The sequence below is a fragment of the Leptodactylus fuscus genome, chromosome 9 (assembly GCF_031893055.1).
Source record: "Leptodactylus fuscus isolate aLepFus1 chromosome 9, aLepFus1.hap2, whole genome shotgun sequence".
NCBI lineage: Eukaryota > Metazoa > Chordata > Amphibia > Anura > Leptodactylidae > Leptodactylus > Leptodactylus fuscus.
Genome location: NC_134273.1, coordinates 19,900,008 through 19,919,840, shown reverse-complemented (window position 1 = coordinate 19,919,840; position 19,833 = coordinate 19,900,008). Strand labels below are relative to the sequence as shown.

The following is a 19,833-nucleotide window of genomic DNA, read 5'->3' as shown; positions in this document are numbered from 1 at the left end:
GCTATTCCTACGTGTGATCTACAAAAAATGGTAGAATCCCTTTAAGGGTGAGAACTGAGTGATTCTCTAGATTCGTACCCCGGTCTAGCCATCATCAAATGGTTTGCAGTTTAGAGAATCTACTGTACATCCTGGTCCATAACACCCTTGATGAATATACGAGATGATCTACCAGAGTAGACCGTTCGTTGGAAATTGGGGTTGGTTAGAGACCCCTGAATTATGGGGTCATTGTTACCTTTGTATACAGTTTAGATAAGGGGAGTGTTCTTTACAATTGGGCATGGATAAGTGTATATAGCAGTGTACATTTACCGCTTTTTCTTCACAATTACATGTCACATATAACAGCAGCATCTCAGAACCTGGCCTTCCTAGGCGAGCCGCAATGACACTTTATACAGATGCCAATTATATTTTTTTTCATGGAAGAAAATGCTTTCTAAAATGCATAGCACATTCAAATACAAAGAATTGTCGGAATATTCCTGACAGTCACGTACCCGGCTTTCTGTGTTTTTTGTTCTTAACAAGTGAATAGGAGTTTGAATCAGTTTCCTCTCAAAGTGATAGCGTAGTGACTCTTTGGTAATATAGTCATTATTCTCCGGGGTCGAATGAATCTGCTCTTGAACTGCTTGTAACACAAGACTCTGCCTGCGAACAGTAACAATGATATGAATCGTGTACTGTATTATACAGGAATTTGTACACCTTGGATAATGCAAGCCCCTCCGCTGCACAGTGGTGGATTTGCTTCTTTGTTAGAGACTCTGTATTTTCTACTTAAATATGGGACGCTTCAAGACTAGGTGTGCGCTTTATTCTACAATGCTATCTAGGGCAGGATTTATCCAAAGCACGTTGCATGCCATTAATCTTACATTTTGTTAAACTGGGTTAAAGTAGATGATGGGCACTTGGATATTTTTACTGGAATTTGTACTTTTAGGTTGGACTCGAAACACTTTCACTCATTTCCTAAGGATTTATATCCAGCTAGTGGTACAGTAATGTAAAACGTTTCAGGTTCAGGGGTGTACATGCTAAAAAAATCCAACACTTTGGCTATTATAAGGTCCTTTGAGAAAGGGAGCCATGCAGGATTGGTACCACCATGTGACTATCTGCCTAATATTTAGGACTGATCCCTGGAGATCCCAACTCTAGGACAGCCACCAATCACAAAGCATGGTCCCATATTACTGGTTTAAGTGGAACAACATGGTTGCACTTGTGTGCCGATGCTACATTGAATCTATTATAGGACTGATAGAGATAGCTCAGTAGAGCATTCACTATCTTTGTCGATCCCTTAGACTGAAGCCAAGTGAGTATACATACCTTCATCCAAACAGTGGGAATGTACCTGGAGGGGGTGTGGAAAGTGTGGTTGGGAAAGGGTGCCTATAAGGTGTCGCTTCCAAATATAGAGGAGATACAATTCTATAAATGATACATTATAGCTAGGGAACTTGGTATAGATGTTGCATTGGGGCTCAGGAGCTTCATGTTACACCTCTGAGAAGATGCTTGTTCCATGAGGTGGGTGTGGGACCTAATTTCTTATTTTCCCAACTGAAAATTTCAACTCCAGGAATTTGAAGCTGAATCTTTTGCTTGACCAATTTCCATTGCGGAATTTGCAAATCTTCAGTACCAAAGAGAATTTTTTCTGCCTCCCAGTCACACCAATGGGAGTTATCCGGCAGAATCCACTTGAAGATCGAGAATGATCTTTTTCTCGCAGAAAAATTCATCTGTCTCTGACTGAAATCAATGGAGCCTGGCTTCAAGCAAAATTTGGAGCCGGTTTTAAGACAAAATCCGCCTCAAATATTAGCACCAAATTCTACCGTGTGAACAGACTCAAACACATGGAAGTTGGAATCACCCTCTATGAGCCAAAACAAGTTGCCACTGAGTGAGAGAGACTACAGTTCTGGAAAAGCCAAACCGTCCATGGTCAACCTTGCAGTTGGATGACCGATATGTAATATCTGATTAATAGGGGTTAGATAAGTCCATGGTGATCACGTCATCACCGACCCACCTTCTATGTCCAAAGCGTTGCCTTCATGAATATTAGTGAAGATGCATTTCAAATGTCCTCCAAAAATGAAAGATTTAGGCATCATTATTGATAAGATATGACGTGTCCTATACTGTACCTTGCTTCGACCACCAAGGAGCCTTCAATTTCATTAAATGGTGTGAACTGATGGACTTCTCGTACCTCTGCCTCCAGTAAGCGGCCTCCCTGCTCCGTACCCTTCACCTTATAACTATAGGTCGCCGCCGCTCGGGAATTTTTGTTTCTCTCAAGAAAAAGGTTACAGACACGACTGTCATTTTTGGAAAACAAAAATATAAAAAAATTGCACGAAAATCATATAATCGTGTAAATACTGTGTATGGAGCCTACCTGCTTACAACTGGCACAAGTATGGAAATAAGCATTGCCAATGACCTTGCGTTGTCTCTGCTCGCAGTCCTTCAGGTCGATTGATTTGGTAATAAGCAATTGGTTTGTGTTTTGGTTTTCCTGAATCAAGTAGTTGTTATAGCAAAATCCTCCAATGCCATTCTGCCGTATAGAAGAGCGAAATGATGTCAGTTCCACAATGGTATCCTATGTACTACACATCAAAGATGTTATCGATATAGCGGCCCACTAAGTCAAACAGATGTCCACATATGGTGGCAGGGCTGTAATGTTGTACAGGTTAGGAAAAAAATGGCTGCTTTCTTAAAGGGGTTGTCTAGGCAAAAATGGACAAGCCTTTTAACTTTTAAAAACTTTGAAAAAAAATTAAAAATTGATACTCACCTGTCCCGGTTGCCCCGGTGTCTTCCCGTGACTCCTGGTTCTTCTGCACTGGCGGCTTCTCACGATTCTCTTCCGGAGTTCCGCTGAAGCTTCTGATTGACTTCAGTGGTCAGATGACTGCTGAGGCCAATCAATGGCGCTACAGTGGAACTCCGGAAGAGACCCATTCAGCAGAAGAACCCGGGACATGCCGGGAGGACACCAGATCATCGGGGACAGGTGAGTATGAACTTTTTTTTTTTTTTAGTGCCCCCGACTGATCTAAAAGTTGATCTATATGACTATACTAACCTTTACTACGGTCATCAATGGCTGATCAGGGGGAAGGTTTTCACCACCCAAAGCAGCAACCCCTCCCTATTCTGGCTAGAAGAATGGATCCCAAGCAAAAAGTTGATTCTACAAGTGGCATGATCTTAAACAAAAGTGGCAACCTCTTGTGTATAGATAATACCCTACCAATTTGTATTTACAATTGTGTCCCACATATCATTGGTCATTGCAATTTTTTGAAAATAACTTTTTTGTCCGACTCTTAGAATAAGGGGTCGCCATCACTGATTTCTCCTACATAGCAATGCTTCTAGCTACCCGGTAGATAACACAGTGCACAATTCACTTGAATGGAGATGGACACAGTTGGGGCGGCGGGTGACTAAGGTGACCACCGTCTTTTCATGCTGCGGACTAAAGTGACAGCGCTCAGACTCCGACCCCTCCTAATTAGAGATGAGCGAACACTGTTCGGATCAGCCGATCCGAACAGCACGCACCCATAGAAATGAATGGAAGCACCTGGCACGCTGACTATGCCGGCGGCCGACCGGCGTCAAAGGTGCTTCCATTCATTTCTATGGGTGCATGCTGTTCGGATCGGCTGATCTGAACAGTGTTCGCTCATCTCTACTCCTAATGCTATAGCACAGGGGTCTCAAACTCAACTCAGCATGTGGGCCGCAGAGCAAGATCCCAGCCAGTCGGCGGGCCGCACCGCGGCAAATTTAGCTCCACCCACTTTTATGTTGACTCCGCCCATTCATTTTTCATGTGCCCCCACACTGTATAATCCTCCTACAGTCACCCGTAAACTATATGTCCCCCCTCAATCTTTCCCCCAGTTACATATACACCCTTCATCTGCCCCCAGATTCATGTCCCCCCATTTCTGCCCTCAGATTCATGTCCCCCCATCTCTGCCCCCAGATTCATGTCCCCCCATCTCTGCCCCCAGATTCATGTCCCTCCATTTCTGCCCCAGTGTCATGCCGTTCTCCCCCCTCCCTTCGTCTGCCCCCAGTGTCATGAGCCCCTTCATTCCACCTCAATGTTTAAAGAGGACCTTCCACCATTTTGCCCACAGGCAGTTCTATATACTGCCGGAAAGCTGACAGTGCGCTGAGTTCAGCACACTGTCGGCTTTCCCGATGTGGGCCCGGTGTGAAGAGCTTACGGTCCGGTACCGTAGCTCTTCTATGGTCAGAAGAGCGTCTCTGACACTCAGTCAGAGACGTCCTTCTTCACAGCACAGCCAATCGCGCTGTGCTGTGAGAGCCGGGAGGAACGCCCCCTCCCTCTGCTCGCAGTACTCGTCCATAGACGAGCATTATCAGGGAGGGAGGGGGCGTTCCTCCCGGCTCTCACAGCACAGCGCGATTGGCTGTGCTGTGAAGAAGGACGTCTCTGACTGAGTGTCAGAGACGCTCTTCTGACCATAGAAGAGCTACGGTACCGGACCGTAAGCTCTTCACACTGGGCCCACATCGGGAAAGCCGACAGTGTGCTGAACTCAGCGCACTGTCAGCTTTCCGGCAGTATTTAAAACTGCCTGTGGGCAAAATGGTGAAACGTCCGGATTCAACTTGGATCCGGCGTCCCTAGGCTTGTGCGTATAGCATGTCCTAAAATCACTAAATGCCAGGGACATCTCTACATTAATATGTTGCAGTACACAATAAATCCATTTGACCTTAATACATAAGTGAAAGTCATTGTTTAGTTTAAAAAAAAAAAAAAGAAAAAATTCCTAATAGTGTACACAAGTTCCAAACTTATCAAATACGATGGTGCAGATCAGAAATTTAAGAGTTAAAAAAAACCTTCACAGTCAAGGTTATTGGTCCGAACTGACCCCCCGCGTCCCCGCAGAATACCGTATTGTTTATTGTTCACGATAAAGCAGACGATGTTGCGTCAGTCCGGGCAGGGTTGGAGAGTTTAGCCTTAGGCCTAGAAGCCAGAGCCCCTGGCAAGTGCTATTTCAATGGGACAGTCAGAACTAGACCTTCCCCCAGGAATAGAGCGCAGGATAGCTCAGGACATCCTTGAACACTGGATAGAATTTTGAGTCCCTTTTGTCTGCCGGTGTGAATTTCGAGAATATGTAGCATTGTGGGCTGTTTACTAATACTGTAATTTTTTTTTAATAAAAAGAAAAGTTGCGGTGTCCTTACTGTACGCCCAGTGTTATAGTACCAGTCGTGCTGGATCTGAATTGGACATTTCCATTGCAAATTTTGGGGGCACTTGTCTAAAACGTACATCTGAGGTCTCTTACAGCACAGGCTGTATTATGTGTCTGCCATGCCAATCCATATTCAGGGGTGTATACAAAAATCCCATAGCAAAATTCAGAATAGTCCCCGTCCCAAAAACAAGGAAGCGGTGCTGAGGTTATGGTTGCCCCTGGGCCCAGGATCTTTACAGAGCCCATAAGATGTCTCCCTCCAATATGAGGAGACCATTACTATAAATGATACGTTGTATTTTGGTGGACTGGGGCCGGTTTTGCATTGGGGCCCATGCTCAGTGCCCATTATTCAGTGGTGTCAACATATAACTGGAGCAGGAAGGAGAAGACAGCTGGGGAACTCATGGAGATGGACAACTCCTTTAAATAATGCAGAAGCAGTTCATCATTAGACTTATAAGATATTGGGTGGGAGGTGGAGAGTCAATGCTGAATTGGAGCTGCTCTTGTGTGGGGAATTGGGAGATTTCCAAAAAAAATCCAGTGACTTTTGCAAAAATACAATATATATATATTGCCGTAGTAGAAGCCGCGTGCTACTGCGCATGCGCCCGGGCTATTTTTTTTTATCAGTGTCCGCGAGCAAGCGTCGGAGGAGGACGGGACCCGAAGACGTCAGAGGAAGAAGAGGCGGGGAAGAAGAAGACGGCGCACCCTGAATGCCCGCCCAGGGTGCACGTTCCGTAAGTAGAGAACATTCTTTTTTAAGTTATTATTTTCAAACGGGGGGGGGGGGGGGGTAGTTTAATATAACTTTTACGGTGCCTGAATAGCCTTTTTAAAGGCTATGCACGCATATGTGGGGCTCTATCAGCAGGATTTTGCTGATAGAGCCCCTTTAAGAGCTGGAACACAAAACTCTCCATTCATGTGTCTATAACATAGGTCATTGAATGGTCCTTGTGAACTTTTAATGCGCTTCACCATCTTTTATTACGTAGGGAACACAATGTTATTGAAATCCGTACCATTGTCTAGACTCTATAGATGGAATTATTAAGCAGGAAGACTCATATATCAGTAGATACTTCTCTGGCTATATCAAGACGTCCTAACGATATATGGCTTGGCTAATTATTATTGATTTCTAGGGCAAATGATTAAAATTTTGGACATAGCCATCAATTTATTGCATATTGGATTTTTACCCAAAATGGTCTCCTGACTACAGAGGTACAGAATTTATGAATATGCCCAGACATTGGCTCCTGAGGGGGCTTATTGACCACACGATGGGGCGCTAGTATCATTGGGTGTTGTGCAGAAACGCAAACTTTTCTTCACCGAAGCCTAAGTTGAGTGTCGTAATTAAAAATACCTTTGCCAAGGTGGCTTTTTCCAACCTTCCATGTTACCCAACACAATGGACACATGGCCCAGAAGTCACCCATTGACCTTTGAGTTTCTACGCCATTGCACAGATTGAACTGGCATTCAATGGGGCTAGTCTTCTGCTTTTCTGAGTTAAATCCATCCAATATCAGTAGCACACTACTAAATTTCTTGTCACATTTTTTTTACACAAAACATTTGTGGAGACCCAGAATGACCATTCATATGCAGCGCTTGTCCTTGTATTTGATATGGATGGCAGTGTAGAATCCACAAAGAATTAGGCATCAAGTATGACAAGTCTGAGTATTCCCTAACAAAACTGTAGAGGGTGACCATTCTCCCAACCCTTTGCACCACCTACAACACTACCGAGCACCTGCCACTTGCCGACTCCCCCATATGACGATAGCAGACCATTAGAAGGAAGGCAAGAGGGTTGGGATAAGCATTTTTTTTTGTTCATAGTGTCAAGGGTCTCTACCACATCTTCGGGTGCAGCTCAAAGACTGATAGTACTAGCGGTAGAGTGTCCTTAAATCTGATGGTGTTTGGAATGCCCATGATGGTAGGTGCAGGAAATAGACTCTGGAGATAAGGTTGCAAATGAGGAAACTCGCAGCTGATTGATGAAAGCTGGAAGTACAGTTCTTAAAGGGGATGTCCAGGCAAATCTTTTTAAGTTTAAATAAGCTAGGGGAAGTGCAAAAAAAAAAAAAAAAATGCAAACTCACATGTTCCCATTGCTCTGGTATTGTGCCGTGTCTCCCAGTTCATCTGCTCTGCCGGGTCTCTTCTGGCAATTGCTGAAGCCAGTGAATGGCCTCAGCAGTCATGGGACCATTGAGGCCAATCAGTGGCCTCAGCAGGTCTCAGGAAGAGGACCCGTGATGTCACAGGTAGTGACATTAAGGCCTTTCGCTGATTGGCTTCAGCCATCACCTGACCACTGAGGTCAATCAGTGGATTTAACTGGAAGAAACCACGGGAGCAAATGAACCTGGAGGTGCGGGAGGACACCGGAGAAATGAGGACAGATGAGTATGCATTCTTTCATATTTTTTTTCACTGCCCCCAGCTTATTTTAAAGTGTAAAAGGCTTATCCATTTTTGCCTGGACAACTCCTTTAAGAGCATGTACTGAGGCTGATGCTATGGCACGTCCTGGTATTGGCACGTGTCTTCATAGAGGAGGCAGTCTTCCTCTTTAACAGCGGGTCTGCAATGCCTTGATTGCAGAATACAGATCTTAACAGGCTTATCCCGTCTTATCCTCAGTGTCTTCTCCTGCATGCAGTAATTATGCTCATATGAGCAGGGATTAACCCCATCTCCTGACTGCAAAACAAGATGGCTGCCTTGAAACAAGTTTAGGGACAGCCTATCCTTGGAATCTTGATCAGTCTTCTCCCACTAGCCCAGGCTCAATGAGGACTCATCATCTTATCCTATCCCCTTCACCATATGCTCCTAAGTCATGAGTTATACCACTTATTAAGCTCTCAAACCACATGGGCCAGAAGGTGTTCCTCAAAGAGTTTTGGGTGGATATCTGCTGTCGTATCCCACATAGACTATTAAGGCTCATATCAAGCATCTGGTTGATTCACACAAGTAAGTAGAGATACATCAACTCAGGTATTGTTTCCTTAGCATACAATGCCATTGAGTAGATACTTTCTTATTCCATACCGATACGGATTATCCTATCATATCTTGGGGACTGCATCAGTCTCATAGAAACAAGTTCCCTCTGCAAAGAAACGAAGCTCGCCTTGTATTTATTTTATTACCTCTTTAGTCTTAAAAGCAGCATGTTCAGGGCTTACGCCGGCAATCAAGTCTCCTTGGAATAACAATGCTCCCTTCATGTGCATCTTAACATATACATATAACACTCCGCTACAATAAGTGAACCTAGGCTTTCTCGTTTCTTACAAAGGCCTCGTGTTCCATTCATCATCTCTCCAGGTACCTCTGCCCTATGGTGACCCTGTTCTTACAAATAACACTTTCTTGTTCTGCAGATGAAAGCTCCTTGCCCAGAATCTCAAGGATGGACCTCTGCACTTGCCATAGAGTGATCCATCTCAAAGGTATTTCTCTGGCTCTCTTATGCTGATGTAAAGATCATACCCTGATTTAAAATACAGATTCTCATTAACATATTTCAGTCTCTCAAGACAAAGCATTTTTTTTTTCAGCCATCATTCACATTCGGCTGATAACATCTGTCTCTGAGCAGTCACAAATCCTTCTTTATGGAGAACTGTCTTGCTTATATGTCAATGTTTTCTTGCGGCAAAAGTTCATATATTCACGAACGGCATATTCTCGCCCTCATTAAGCAGCATGTGTTCCCCCGCTTCTCATAATGACCCCATATGGTGCTCCACAACTGTTTCCCATGGAGCTCAGTCAGCTCTGCTGTTTGATGAACAGTAAAGTTCCAAAAGATGGCCACTGTCGTTTCCTGGGGACTTTATGAATTTAAAGGAAATGTCTGCTTTGGACAACTTTAACATAGAGCTTTTTTTTGTTAGCTCAAACCCTCAAAAAGGTGCTCATCACAGGTTGTCCCATTGGTGAGACCACCAGTGATCAAATATCCTCTGTAGAGGAACTAGGAGCAAGTGTTCAATTTCCCTGCAGCACTCCCACAGGAGAAATGAAGTATTACACTAAGTCTAAGGAAATTGATATCCTGGCCATATCATACTGGGTTTTCTTGAGGCAAATAGATTAGGAATTCCTTAATAAAGTATATCCTGTAGGTGGGGTTAGTGACATAGCCAACATATCTTATATGGGTCAAAAAGTCTGAAAAAAATAAAGTTTTAATCCATTTAGAAAGGAGCTGTTTGGGCATGGTTGCCACCTCTAACATAAGGAGTGACAAGCCCAATATGCAATAACCACAGGCAAAAATTGGAGTCCTGGCAGATGGGTGACGCCATGCTCGGGGCCCTACAGCTTCTTTACATATAGATTATAAGCTAATTTTCCCTGCATTAAGATTGCATTTTTCCATAAAAGTTATCCCTATCTATCCCTACAACAGTATATACAGGTCAGCAACTGGTTTAGAGGAAATTTTGGTAGTGATAGACTTCCTTGAAGGGAGTCTGTCACCAAAAAAGTCTTTATTGACGTATAAGAGCAGACAGATCTCTGGGATTAACATGTATAAAATACTTCTTTTTGCTTCCTGATAGGGGCTGTCATTGCTGAGATTTTGGCTTTTGTCATGATATGCTAATGAGCTGTTTGGTTCAACAAGGACGTCACCATTGTTGGAGGTAGCTAGGACTGACAGGGATGAGCAGGGGACATGCCAATCATAACAGGGAGGGAAGGCTTGAAGGACCAGTCAGTAGAGGCGTAACTTGAGGGGGTACACAGGGTTCAGTCTCACCTGGGCCCAGGGGCCTTAGGGGGCCAATAAGCACTGGCATTAGTATTGAGGTTGCAGCTTCCATTGGGCCATAAGCCAAGGAGACCCACAGATTCCCCTAACCACACTATGGTGGATTAAACTCTTTAGCACCCGTAACCATCACTATCAAGAATCCGCTGTAGGGATGAGGTACGGGGCCCAGACAAAAGATTGCACCAGGGACAACTAGACTTTAGTTACACCAATGCCATTCAGTCTATGTTCATATTTGAAAGTGTCCTCCAAAAACTTTTTCCTCTGCCGGTTTCAGATTAAATATGATGGACACCCAACAGACACCATTATAGTCAATGGCGTCCACTGGGCTCCTTATGTAACCACTGTTTTCGGGGTCTGTCTCTGTTTTCCCAATGGACCCAAACAATGAAGAGATGACACTAGGTTCACACTAGTTAGTTTTTTGGTGTGATGATATGGTTAAGGGGATATCGTCACTCCATAGGGAGAGACCACCATTTAGGTGTTTGGAGTCTTATTAAGCCATTAGCGCTCCACTGCAAAGGAACATGGGAGAATATGCAACTCTGTCTTCCATGATGTAATTAGGAAGACAGAGTCTCAGTCAAGACATCCAATAGAGGGCGCTCCCTTTAACATCATGCCGACCTTCTCAGAAGCCTTTGTTTGCAATGATGTTGGGATTATACCAGATACAGTCTTCTCAGCCAAGGACAGCCGTTTCGATGTATTTGCATCTCGTCAGCTTGGCGCAGAGAGGACTGATCTGGCAGAGGTGAGAGGCTTAGTCAGGGTTAAGGGGATATCGTCACTCCTTTGGGAGAGACCACCATATAGGTGTGTGGAGTCTTATTAAGCCATGAGCACTCCACTGCAAAGGAACATGGGAAGAATATGCAAATCTGACTCCCATGATGTAATTAGGAAGCCAGTGCCTCAAATATGCACACCAATAGAGGGCGCTGACTGAGAATGTGATGTGTGATGATAGTAATGGTGACTCCCTTGTTGCACCAAAGCATATCATGGGAAGACAATGGAGGCACCAATGGGCAGCAGAAAGAGCATTTTATCTAGTTGAACCCCATCTGACCGTGCCTAGTACAACAGAGACTGTTTTGTTAACAAGCTCCCTTTAAGAACCAATATGGCTGCACTTCCTGTTACGCCCCTTTGAAAATGGACCCAACACCCAAAGAGAAAAAGAGTATTTAAGCAAGTAGAATATAATGACATGTACCAAACCTTTAAAAATATAGAAAATTTTGTAAAAATAAACTGTTAAAAACCTAAAAAATAATCAATTAATTAATTACTAAATAAATCAATATTTTATATTAAATATTTTTTAAGAATTTTTTTTTTTAATTTTTCGAATGTACTTTGTCACTCACCTCTTGCACTATGTAGGTGTCCTGCGATCTCCTTATGGTGAGCTGCAGAATATTCACAATACCTCTCAGTATATTCACGGTAGTCTCCGATAATCCATTCGGTATGTGCAAATCGCCAACCTGACCGCGGTTATACTCAAACTTAATGGGTTTAGCCAGCTGTTTTTCCAATAATCTAGTGAGTTTACTGGAACTTGTAAACTTATCCGTGGGCCAAATACCATTATATTCCTGAATTTCAATATTCTGAATCTAAAAAAAATATATAAATATATAAAAAAAGAAGTAAAAATAAAGAAGGAAAAGAAAAAAATCGTATTTTAAGACACTTAGAAAGGATATTTTGTAAAAATTGGTTCAAATCCGACCTTGGGTTAAAATGAATTCCCAATGTAGGAATTATTTTCGAGAAATCTGGAAGTATTTTCCACCTAGTAAATGCTGATAGACATCACCATATATCAAGCCGTACCCCTGGGCACCACGAAAACCTGCTTTGCTCAATAATTAGAATACGTATGTTCCATAGACAGAGAACAGCAGTGAGCTGAGATTTTTACCATTAAAACTGGCTGCCAGGTAACATGAAGTCATTCAGCCTTAATACGTTACACATTTCTGTTCCGAGAGCTTTCAGGGAATACAGAACACTGCTCATGTATTTCTGTCTTGTGCTTTCCATTCTTAGCAGCGTGACCCAGTATATTAAAGAAGTTGTAGAGGATTAGAAAAACATGGCTGCTTTTTTTTTTTCCTGAAACAGCGCCACCCCTATTCACAGGTTAAGTGTGGTACTGCAGCCCCATTGATTTTAAAACAAGGAAGGAAGTAAAGATGCAGTGTACGCTCCACCGACTACCTTTACTTTCTCCGTAAGCGTACTGCGCAGGTGCGGGATGTGGATTGCGCTGACGGTAGGACTGGGATAGTCTTTCTAAAGGCTATTCCAACATGTGCTTAGTTAAACATGAGCATATACTGATACACTGTCTGTGAATGGGGCTATTCACATGATGGTCCATTTTCAAGGATGCCGTTATATATTGAAGTATAGGGGGAATCTGTGGAAATGAGAGCACCAAAAAAAAAAAAAAAAAAATGGTTGAAAATATGTCCTGTGGACAGGCTGTGTTTTTTTGGAAAGCGCACAATGTCAATTTTACCTATGGAAACGCCGTCTATTTCCATATAGGAATAATGAAAGCAAAAAGTCTGAAGAGGAAAGCTCTGCGAACTTTCTGTGAAAAGTGCTGCGGGAAATACCGCGATGCGTTGCCGTCAGGGGACGCTATGTGAGACCTTAGGTTTAAGGTGGAATTGTCCATTAAAAGACAGGAATATAGTATTGTAAGAGTGAAGCTCCAGAGATTTTTCAGACTCACATACGCGCGCGCACACACACATATACATATGCACATACACATATATACACACACACACATTCACGCACAGACACACAGATAAATACACACACATAGACACTAGAGAGATGAGTGAGTAGTATTCGATCGAGTACGTATTTGATCGAATACTACGGTATTTGAAATACTCGTACTCGATCGAATACTACTAGCTATTTGCTGTAAATATTCAATTCAGAAACAGCGTTGAATGGCCGAATGCTATACAGTGTATAGCATTTAACCACATTAGCGGCACATTAGCGCCCCAGGGGCACGTACTGGTGCATGAGATACATACAGGTAATATTCAGTCATTTCATATGCTTTTCTTGTGTCTGTAACACTTGGTGGAGACATGTTGGTTCTTAGTGGTATTTGTTAACCACTTCAAGTCCCTCCATACACTTACTTATACTTGGTTAATAAGAATTGTCTACTTATTTCATGGTGTGTTCCCCTTTATTAAAACATTACACTGACCCATTATAAAGCATATTGTTCTATGGAAGCCTACTAGTATGTATTTCATTGCACTTAGTGTGGTTGCACTATTTGTCTTTGAACTCATGTTCATTATTTATATAATATTTCAATAAATTTATACATTTTTAGAAAAAATATTGTCTTTTGTGTGGTAGTTGGCCTGGTTTAGGCTAATGTGGTTGGTTTGATATCACTACCGGAATTGCCCTATAATTTTTGTTTAAAATACTAAGTGTATAGCATTTGGCAAATCAGCGCTGGTTCTGCAGCAGGCTTGTCCTTGCTAGTCGGCAGAGAGCAGGCAACTTGCTGTTACGAGGGAGCTTAGTTTTTCTCATAGGAATGCATTGACCAGCGTTGATTGGCCAGTGTACAGCATTCGGCCAATCAGCGCTGGCTCTGCCGGAGGCTCGTCTGTGAGGAGGCGGAGTCTAAGATCAGACCACAGCAGTCTTCATTGTGGTCCGATCTCAGACTCCGCCTCCTCACAGATGAGCCCACGGCAGAACCAGTGCTGATTGGCCGAATGCTGTGCACTGGCCAATCAAGGCTGGTCAATGCATTCCTATGACAAAAAGTCAGCTCCCTCGTAACAGCAAGCTGCCATCTCTCTGCCGACTAGCAAGGATGAGCCTGCTGCAGAACCAGCGTTGATTTGTTGCAGGCTCGTCTTTGCTAGTCAGGAGAGTTGGTAGCTTGCGGTTACGAGGGAGCTTACTTTTTATCAGCGCAACTGCAAGTGCTGTGCAGTTAAAGCGCACAGACTCCATAGACTATAAGTCCATGCGCTTTAACTGCACAGCACTCCTCTTAAACACTCTTCTCCTGCTATTTGTGGACTTGGTGACTCTCCTTTAGTCCAATAGTGGTTTCCCCTGAAACGAGCATTTTTTCCCATAGACTGTAATGAGAGTCGATATTCGATTGAGTAGTCGAATATTGAGGCTCTACTCGAAACGAATATTGAATCTCGAATATTTCACTGTTCGATTATCTCTAATAGACACACATACAAATATACACAGACACATACATACACACATATATACACAGACACACACTAAATCATACACACACATAGACACACAGACAGACAAATACACACATACATACACAGACACATACACACATACATAGAAACATAGACACACAGGCACATACACACACATACATACACACATACACAGACGTGAAGGCACACACATACTCAGACACATACATATACACACACACACAGGCACACACACATACTGTACACTCACATACACACACATAGACACACACACAGTCACATACACACATACACACACACTCTATGAGCATAAGTTTACATTTCAGCATTACAATTATGGTTTACAGCCATGACAGCAGATGATTGAATAATAGATGATGAAATTATAGTCTGCTGTTCAGTTTCTCAGCAATTGCATTGATCCAATAAAGGTTTGTTGTTCGGTTCAAATTATTTTCTTTTGTGTTGCCGAGCAGAAAGCAGAACAAATCCTTTAAGTCCATGACTGGTTGATAACTATCTGGCATATGTTTGAAATTGCATCAAGAGCACTTCCTAAAATAATAGATGTAATTGCATCCTGCCCAGGCAAGCAAAGCAGAAAATTAAAGTTTTCTCTTCTCGCATAGCTGAATGAAATGAGAAACTTGTGTGTTCCCTTTTCCTTACCTTAAGGAATCGGAGCCTGGGGGCCGCCCCACTGATCTCTGCTCTGCATTTCAGCTTCAGTCCTGACTTTGCAAAGCCTCGTTCTTGGAGACCGCTCAGGACCAGACCCTCGTAGGCATATATATAAGTCTTACTGGTTGCAAAATCCAACTCTGAAATAAAGAGGAAAGTGTTTTTTTTTAATCATTACTAAAGATGGGCGAACCTATAAAGATTTCCTTAGTTTCCGATTTGGATTGTTCGACCCTAAGATTCGTTTCTGGTTCATATCTGCTTTCGGTAAACCATTTGGGCAGTCTGCATGGGGACCCCTGAACGGACTACTGAACGCATTGGCAAGCGGTGTGCAGTGAAAGCACACAGACCCCATAGACTATAATGGAGTCCGTGTGCTTTCCATGCAGTGTCTGCGCGAGTCATGTGGAGAGGAAAGAAGATCGTGAGGTGCTTTTCTGTTTGCATGTTCCGTGCCGACAATGTGTGGAAAGCACACGGACCCCATTATAGTCTATGGAGTCCATGTACTTTCACTGCACACCGCCTGCCAATATGTTTGGTAGAACGTTCGGGGGGTTCCTCATGCGGACGCCCCAAATGGATTACCGAACGCAGATGTGAACCATGCCTTATCTTATACCTGGCGTGCCCCATGTGACCACAAATGCCTAATCACAGGCCTCAGTGGTGACCCAGGCCACCCAGAACCCAGGAAAAGGACCAGGAGAGAGTTACAAGGAGGCCCAAAAAGTTGAAGAAAGATAAGTATAAATGTTTTTTACACCTACCCTTTTGTGCCACAGCCCCCTCCGCAGAACCCCTCCTTGACTATATGCAGACCAACTCCTAATTTTGCCATTAAAGGGTTAATCAGTGGATTAACCCTTCTGGTAAAACAGTGGAAGGCCGCCACAAAGGAGATTCTAAGGCTTGAATAAATCTTCTCACTCCAGTGCACCAGGGGGAAGAGGTGATCAATTTACAATATACAGACTTCCAGGAAATCATAGAGAAGTTTATGCAGCCCTAGCATGCTGTGGGTGATCTTAGGGTCCCCTGATTTCTGGGCGTTGGTCGCAGAGGTGACTATTGCATTCTCCATAGTTCTGCCAGTGAGAGGAAGTTACTATGTACAGGAGCGTAACTACCGGGGTAGCAGCGGGAGCAGCTGCCACAGGACCCGGGACATGAGGGGGCCCGGTGACAGATGCTATCGCTGCGTTTTTTTTTTTAATAGGCTGTTACCGGCTGGAGTTACTCTCTACTCTATTTACTTATCTATCCTGGCAGGCACCGGGATCGGTAAGTGACACCGCGGGCCCCACAAACACTATTATTATACTCGGGGGTCTTTTCAGACTCCCGAGTATAATGATCGGAGGCCCAGAAGAGGTAAGGGAACATAAAAAACAGTGTTACTTACCTTGGGGCTCCTTCAGGTTACTTACCTCTTCAGGCCTACATCAGTGACATCCCTGACATCTCATGACCCGGGCCTGCATCCTTGTGCATCGTGACTCAGGCCCCTGGGTCACATGACATCCCGGACATCATTGAAGATGGCTGCCATCAGAGGAGAGTTCTGCAGAGCCAGGAATAGGTAACTAACAGTGTTTTTTATGCTTGTATACCCCATTGGGTCTCCGATTATTATACTCTGGGGTCTGAAAAGAGTATAATAATTGTTCATGGGAATCCACTATGGAGCATAACATTGGGTGAAGGGGCCACTATGGGGTATAGTATTGTGTGCAGGGGCTACTATGGGACATAATACTGTGTGCAGGGGCTACTATGGGGCATAATAGTGTGTGCAGGGGCCACTATGGGGCATAATACTGTGTGCAGGGGCCACTATGGGACATAATACTGTGTGCAGGGGCCACTATGGGGCATAATACTGTGTGCAGGGTCCACTATGGGGCATAATACTGTGTGCAGGGGCCACTATGGGGCATAATACTGTGTGCAGGGGCCACCATGGGGTATAATACTGTGTGCAGGATCCACTATGGGGCATAATACTGTGTGCAGGGGCCACTATGGGGCATAATACTGTGTGCAGGGGCCACTATGGGGGATAATACTGTGTGCAAGGTCCACTATGGGGCATAATACTGTGTGCAGGGGCCACCATGGGGTATAATACTGTGTGCAGGGAACACTATGGGGCATAATACTGTGTGCAGGGGCTACTATGGGGCATAATAATGGAGTCGGTTGGGGTCTTCGGTGTCTTGTGGGAGGGGCATGTCAAAAGTTCGCCACGGGGCCCTGCCATTACTAGTTACACCACTGAGTATGTGGCTGCTTTAACAATGAGCAAACCATTGCTTCATCTGGTAAATGTTGACTCTTCTCGGTGATACGATTTATACTAGGTTCACACTAGCATTTGGCATTCTATTATTTGGGTCCACTTGGTGACCCGAAGAACAGAAACTTAATCTGCTTAAAACGGAAGCCCACAGACCCCATAGACTATAAGGAGAGAAAAGTTCTGCTTACAGGTACAGGTAGAGCAATGGTGGTCACCCAGACAGAAAACCCAGAGGTCGCCAGGCTACTAAAGCACCATGTCCTTAGAATAGACTAGAAAGGATCTGCAGCCAAAGATAGAACTCTAGATTCTACAAATGTAAATATGGTTGTAATCACATACAATAAGGAACATATTTTAGCTTCTGGTAAACATCAGTGTGTATGTATATACCTTGTATATATGTAGTGACATAATCAGTCACATCAATCACTATAGGCCTCGTATCACAATGTCCGCCTACATGTTGTAGAGGTTGAGGCGAGGTCAGATATTCCTGTAATGTATTGTATTTACAGATCGTTGGATTGATTAGGGTGAAGGAATCCATATAGCTGAGGTCGCGGAGTGACCCAGATTGAACCCTTATGGCCCTCTAATCCTGGGAGAGGTGTCCTTATCTCCTTATTCCAGTCACCGCCATCTACCTACTATTGAGTTTCATATCTGTGCTGTATTGTCAATCAATAGCGGACGTCTGGTTGGCTCATGGACTGGACTCGTCTAATAGCAATCTATTTTTTCCTCTAACGGCCAATTTCAGCCATTTAACCCTTTGATTGCCGTCATGCAATGATCAAAGGGGGCTCCCCCTCTTGATTGGCTCCCCCTAACAGTGACCTGTAAGCCAGGAGGCCATGCATTAGTGTATAGAAGTGTGCCCATACCTGAGGAGGCTGAAATAAACATGTAAAAACAAAAATTATTTTGTGGGACTGAAAAAAAAAAATCTGCAAAAAATGTACAGAACCTCATTTTTTCAAGCATTAAATACATGGCAAACATTGCTTTATATACTATATCTGTGCCACATGGAAGTGACATAGTTATGTATATGTACCCTAAAACAGCTTTTACATATATATATATCCAGAAGCAGCCAGGGCCGCAACAAAAAAAACCAAACAAATGCCCTTAAAATACAAAGTGTAAAACCAAAAAGTTACATGAAATGCTTACCATACTTCAGATAGGGGTTACCTGTAAAATAAACAGAAAGCGGTGAATTATTACACATCCCTATTTCTATTAGTATTATTATTAGTACGGGTATATTCTAAAATTATACATTATGATTAGATTTTCTAGATTTATTACATGTCCCTTTACTATCAGTATTAGTAGTAGTAGTAGTAGTAGTATTTTCTAAAATTATACATTATAATGGATTTTTATAGATTAATTACATGTCCTTTTTTCTATTAGTACTACTAGTAGTAGTGGCATACTCTAGAATTATATATATTATAAGGTTTTCTAGATTTATTACATGTCTCACTTTCTATTAGTAGTAGTGGTATATTCTAAAATATATTATATTTGGTTTTCTAGATTTATTACATGTCCCGTTTTCTATTAGTAGTAGTGGTATATTCTAAAATATATTATATACGGTTTTCTAGATTTATTACATGGTCCGTTTTCTATTAGTAGTAGTGGTATATTCTAAAATATATTATATACGGTTTTCTAGATTTATTACATGGTCCGTTTTCTATTAGTAGTAGTGGTATATTCTAAAATATATTATATACGGTTTTCTAGATTTATTACATGTCCCATTTTCTATTAGTAGTAGTGGTATATTCTAAAATATATTATATACGGTTTTCTAGATTTATTACATGTCCCATTTTCTATTAGTATTAATAATGGTATATTCTAAAATATCTTATAAAGGGTTTTCTAGATTAATTCCATACCCTTTTTTCTACTAGTATTATTAGTAACACTGGTATAACATTAAATTATACATTATAATGGGATTTTCTAGATTTATTATCCAATATTACAAAAGAAATACCAAAAATTCTCAACCTACCAGCCGCAGCCAAAGCAACACTCAGGGCCAGTATAATGCCCAACATGGTGATGACTGACTGAGGTCAATCTATTGCGTCCTCTTTTATATGACAGGTCATTCGGGTCAGGTGAATGTTTTTGGATGGCTAAACTGATGAGCAAGCAACATTTTGTACCTGCCAGGATTTAAGCAAACAGCAGAGGAAAGTTGACTCCACCATTTGGAAGTTTAACCTTATTTTTCCCACATTAAAATGATCAACAACCCCTTTAAAGGGACCTTAAAGGGGTTGTTCAGGGTTAACAAAAAGGTTGTTATCAATTTATCATTAGGGTCTTGTTTTGTTGAAAACAGACCTTAGGGCCCCCCAGATACCAGGGTACAGGTGTTAATATTAGCGCTGTATCCCCTTAAACTTCACCCTCACA

General features: G+C 42.7%; 1 protein-coding gene across 1 annotated transcript in view; it reads right to left on the bottom strand.

Moving 5' to 3' along the window:
- The window catches only part of LOC142218476 (vitellogenin-1-like), a 73,038-nt gene extending 53,569 nt beyond the window's left edge, over positions 1-19,469 (bottom strand). The window contains exons 1-7 of the mRNA XM_075287226.1: positions 19,424-19,469; positions 18,562-18,582; positions 15,066-15,217; positions 11,499-11,750; positions 2,426-2,587; positions 2,172-2,320; positions 504-657 (exon numbers count right to left, since the gene is read on the bottom strand). Of these exons, the coding sequence (XP_075143327.1) occupies positions 504-657; positions 2,172-2,320; positions 2,426-2,587; positions 11,499-11,750; positions 15,066-15,217; positions 18,562-18,582; positions 19,424-19,469 (936 nt within the window). The remainder of the gene's footprint in view (positions 1-503; positions 658-2,171; positions 2,321-2,425; positions 2,588-11,498; positions 11,751-15,065; positions 15,218-18,561; positions 18,583-19,423) is intronic.
- Between the last annotated feature and the right edge of the window lie 364 nt (positions 19,470-19,833).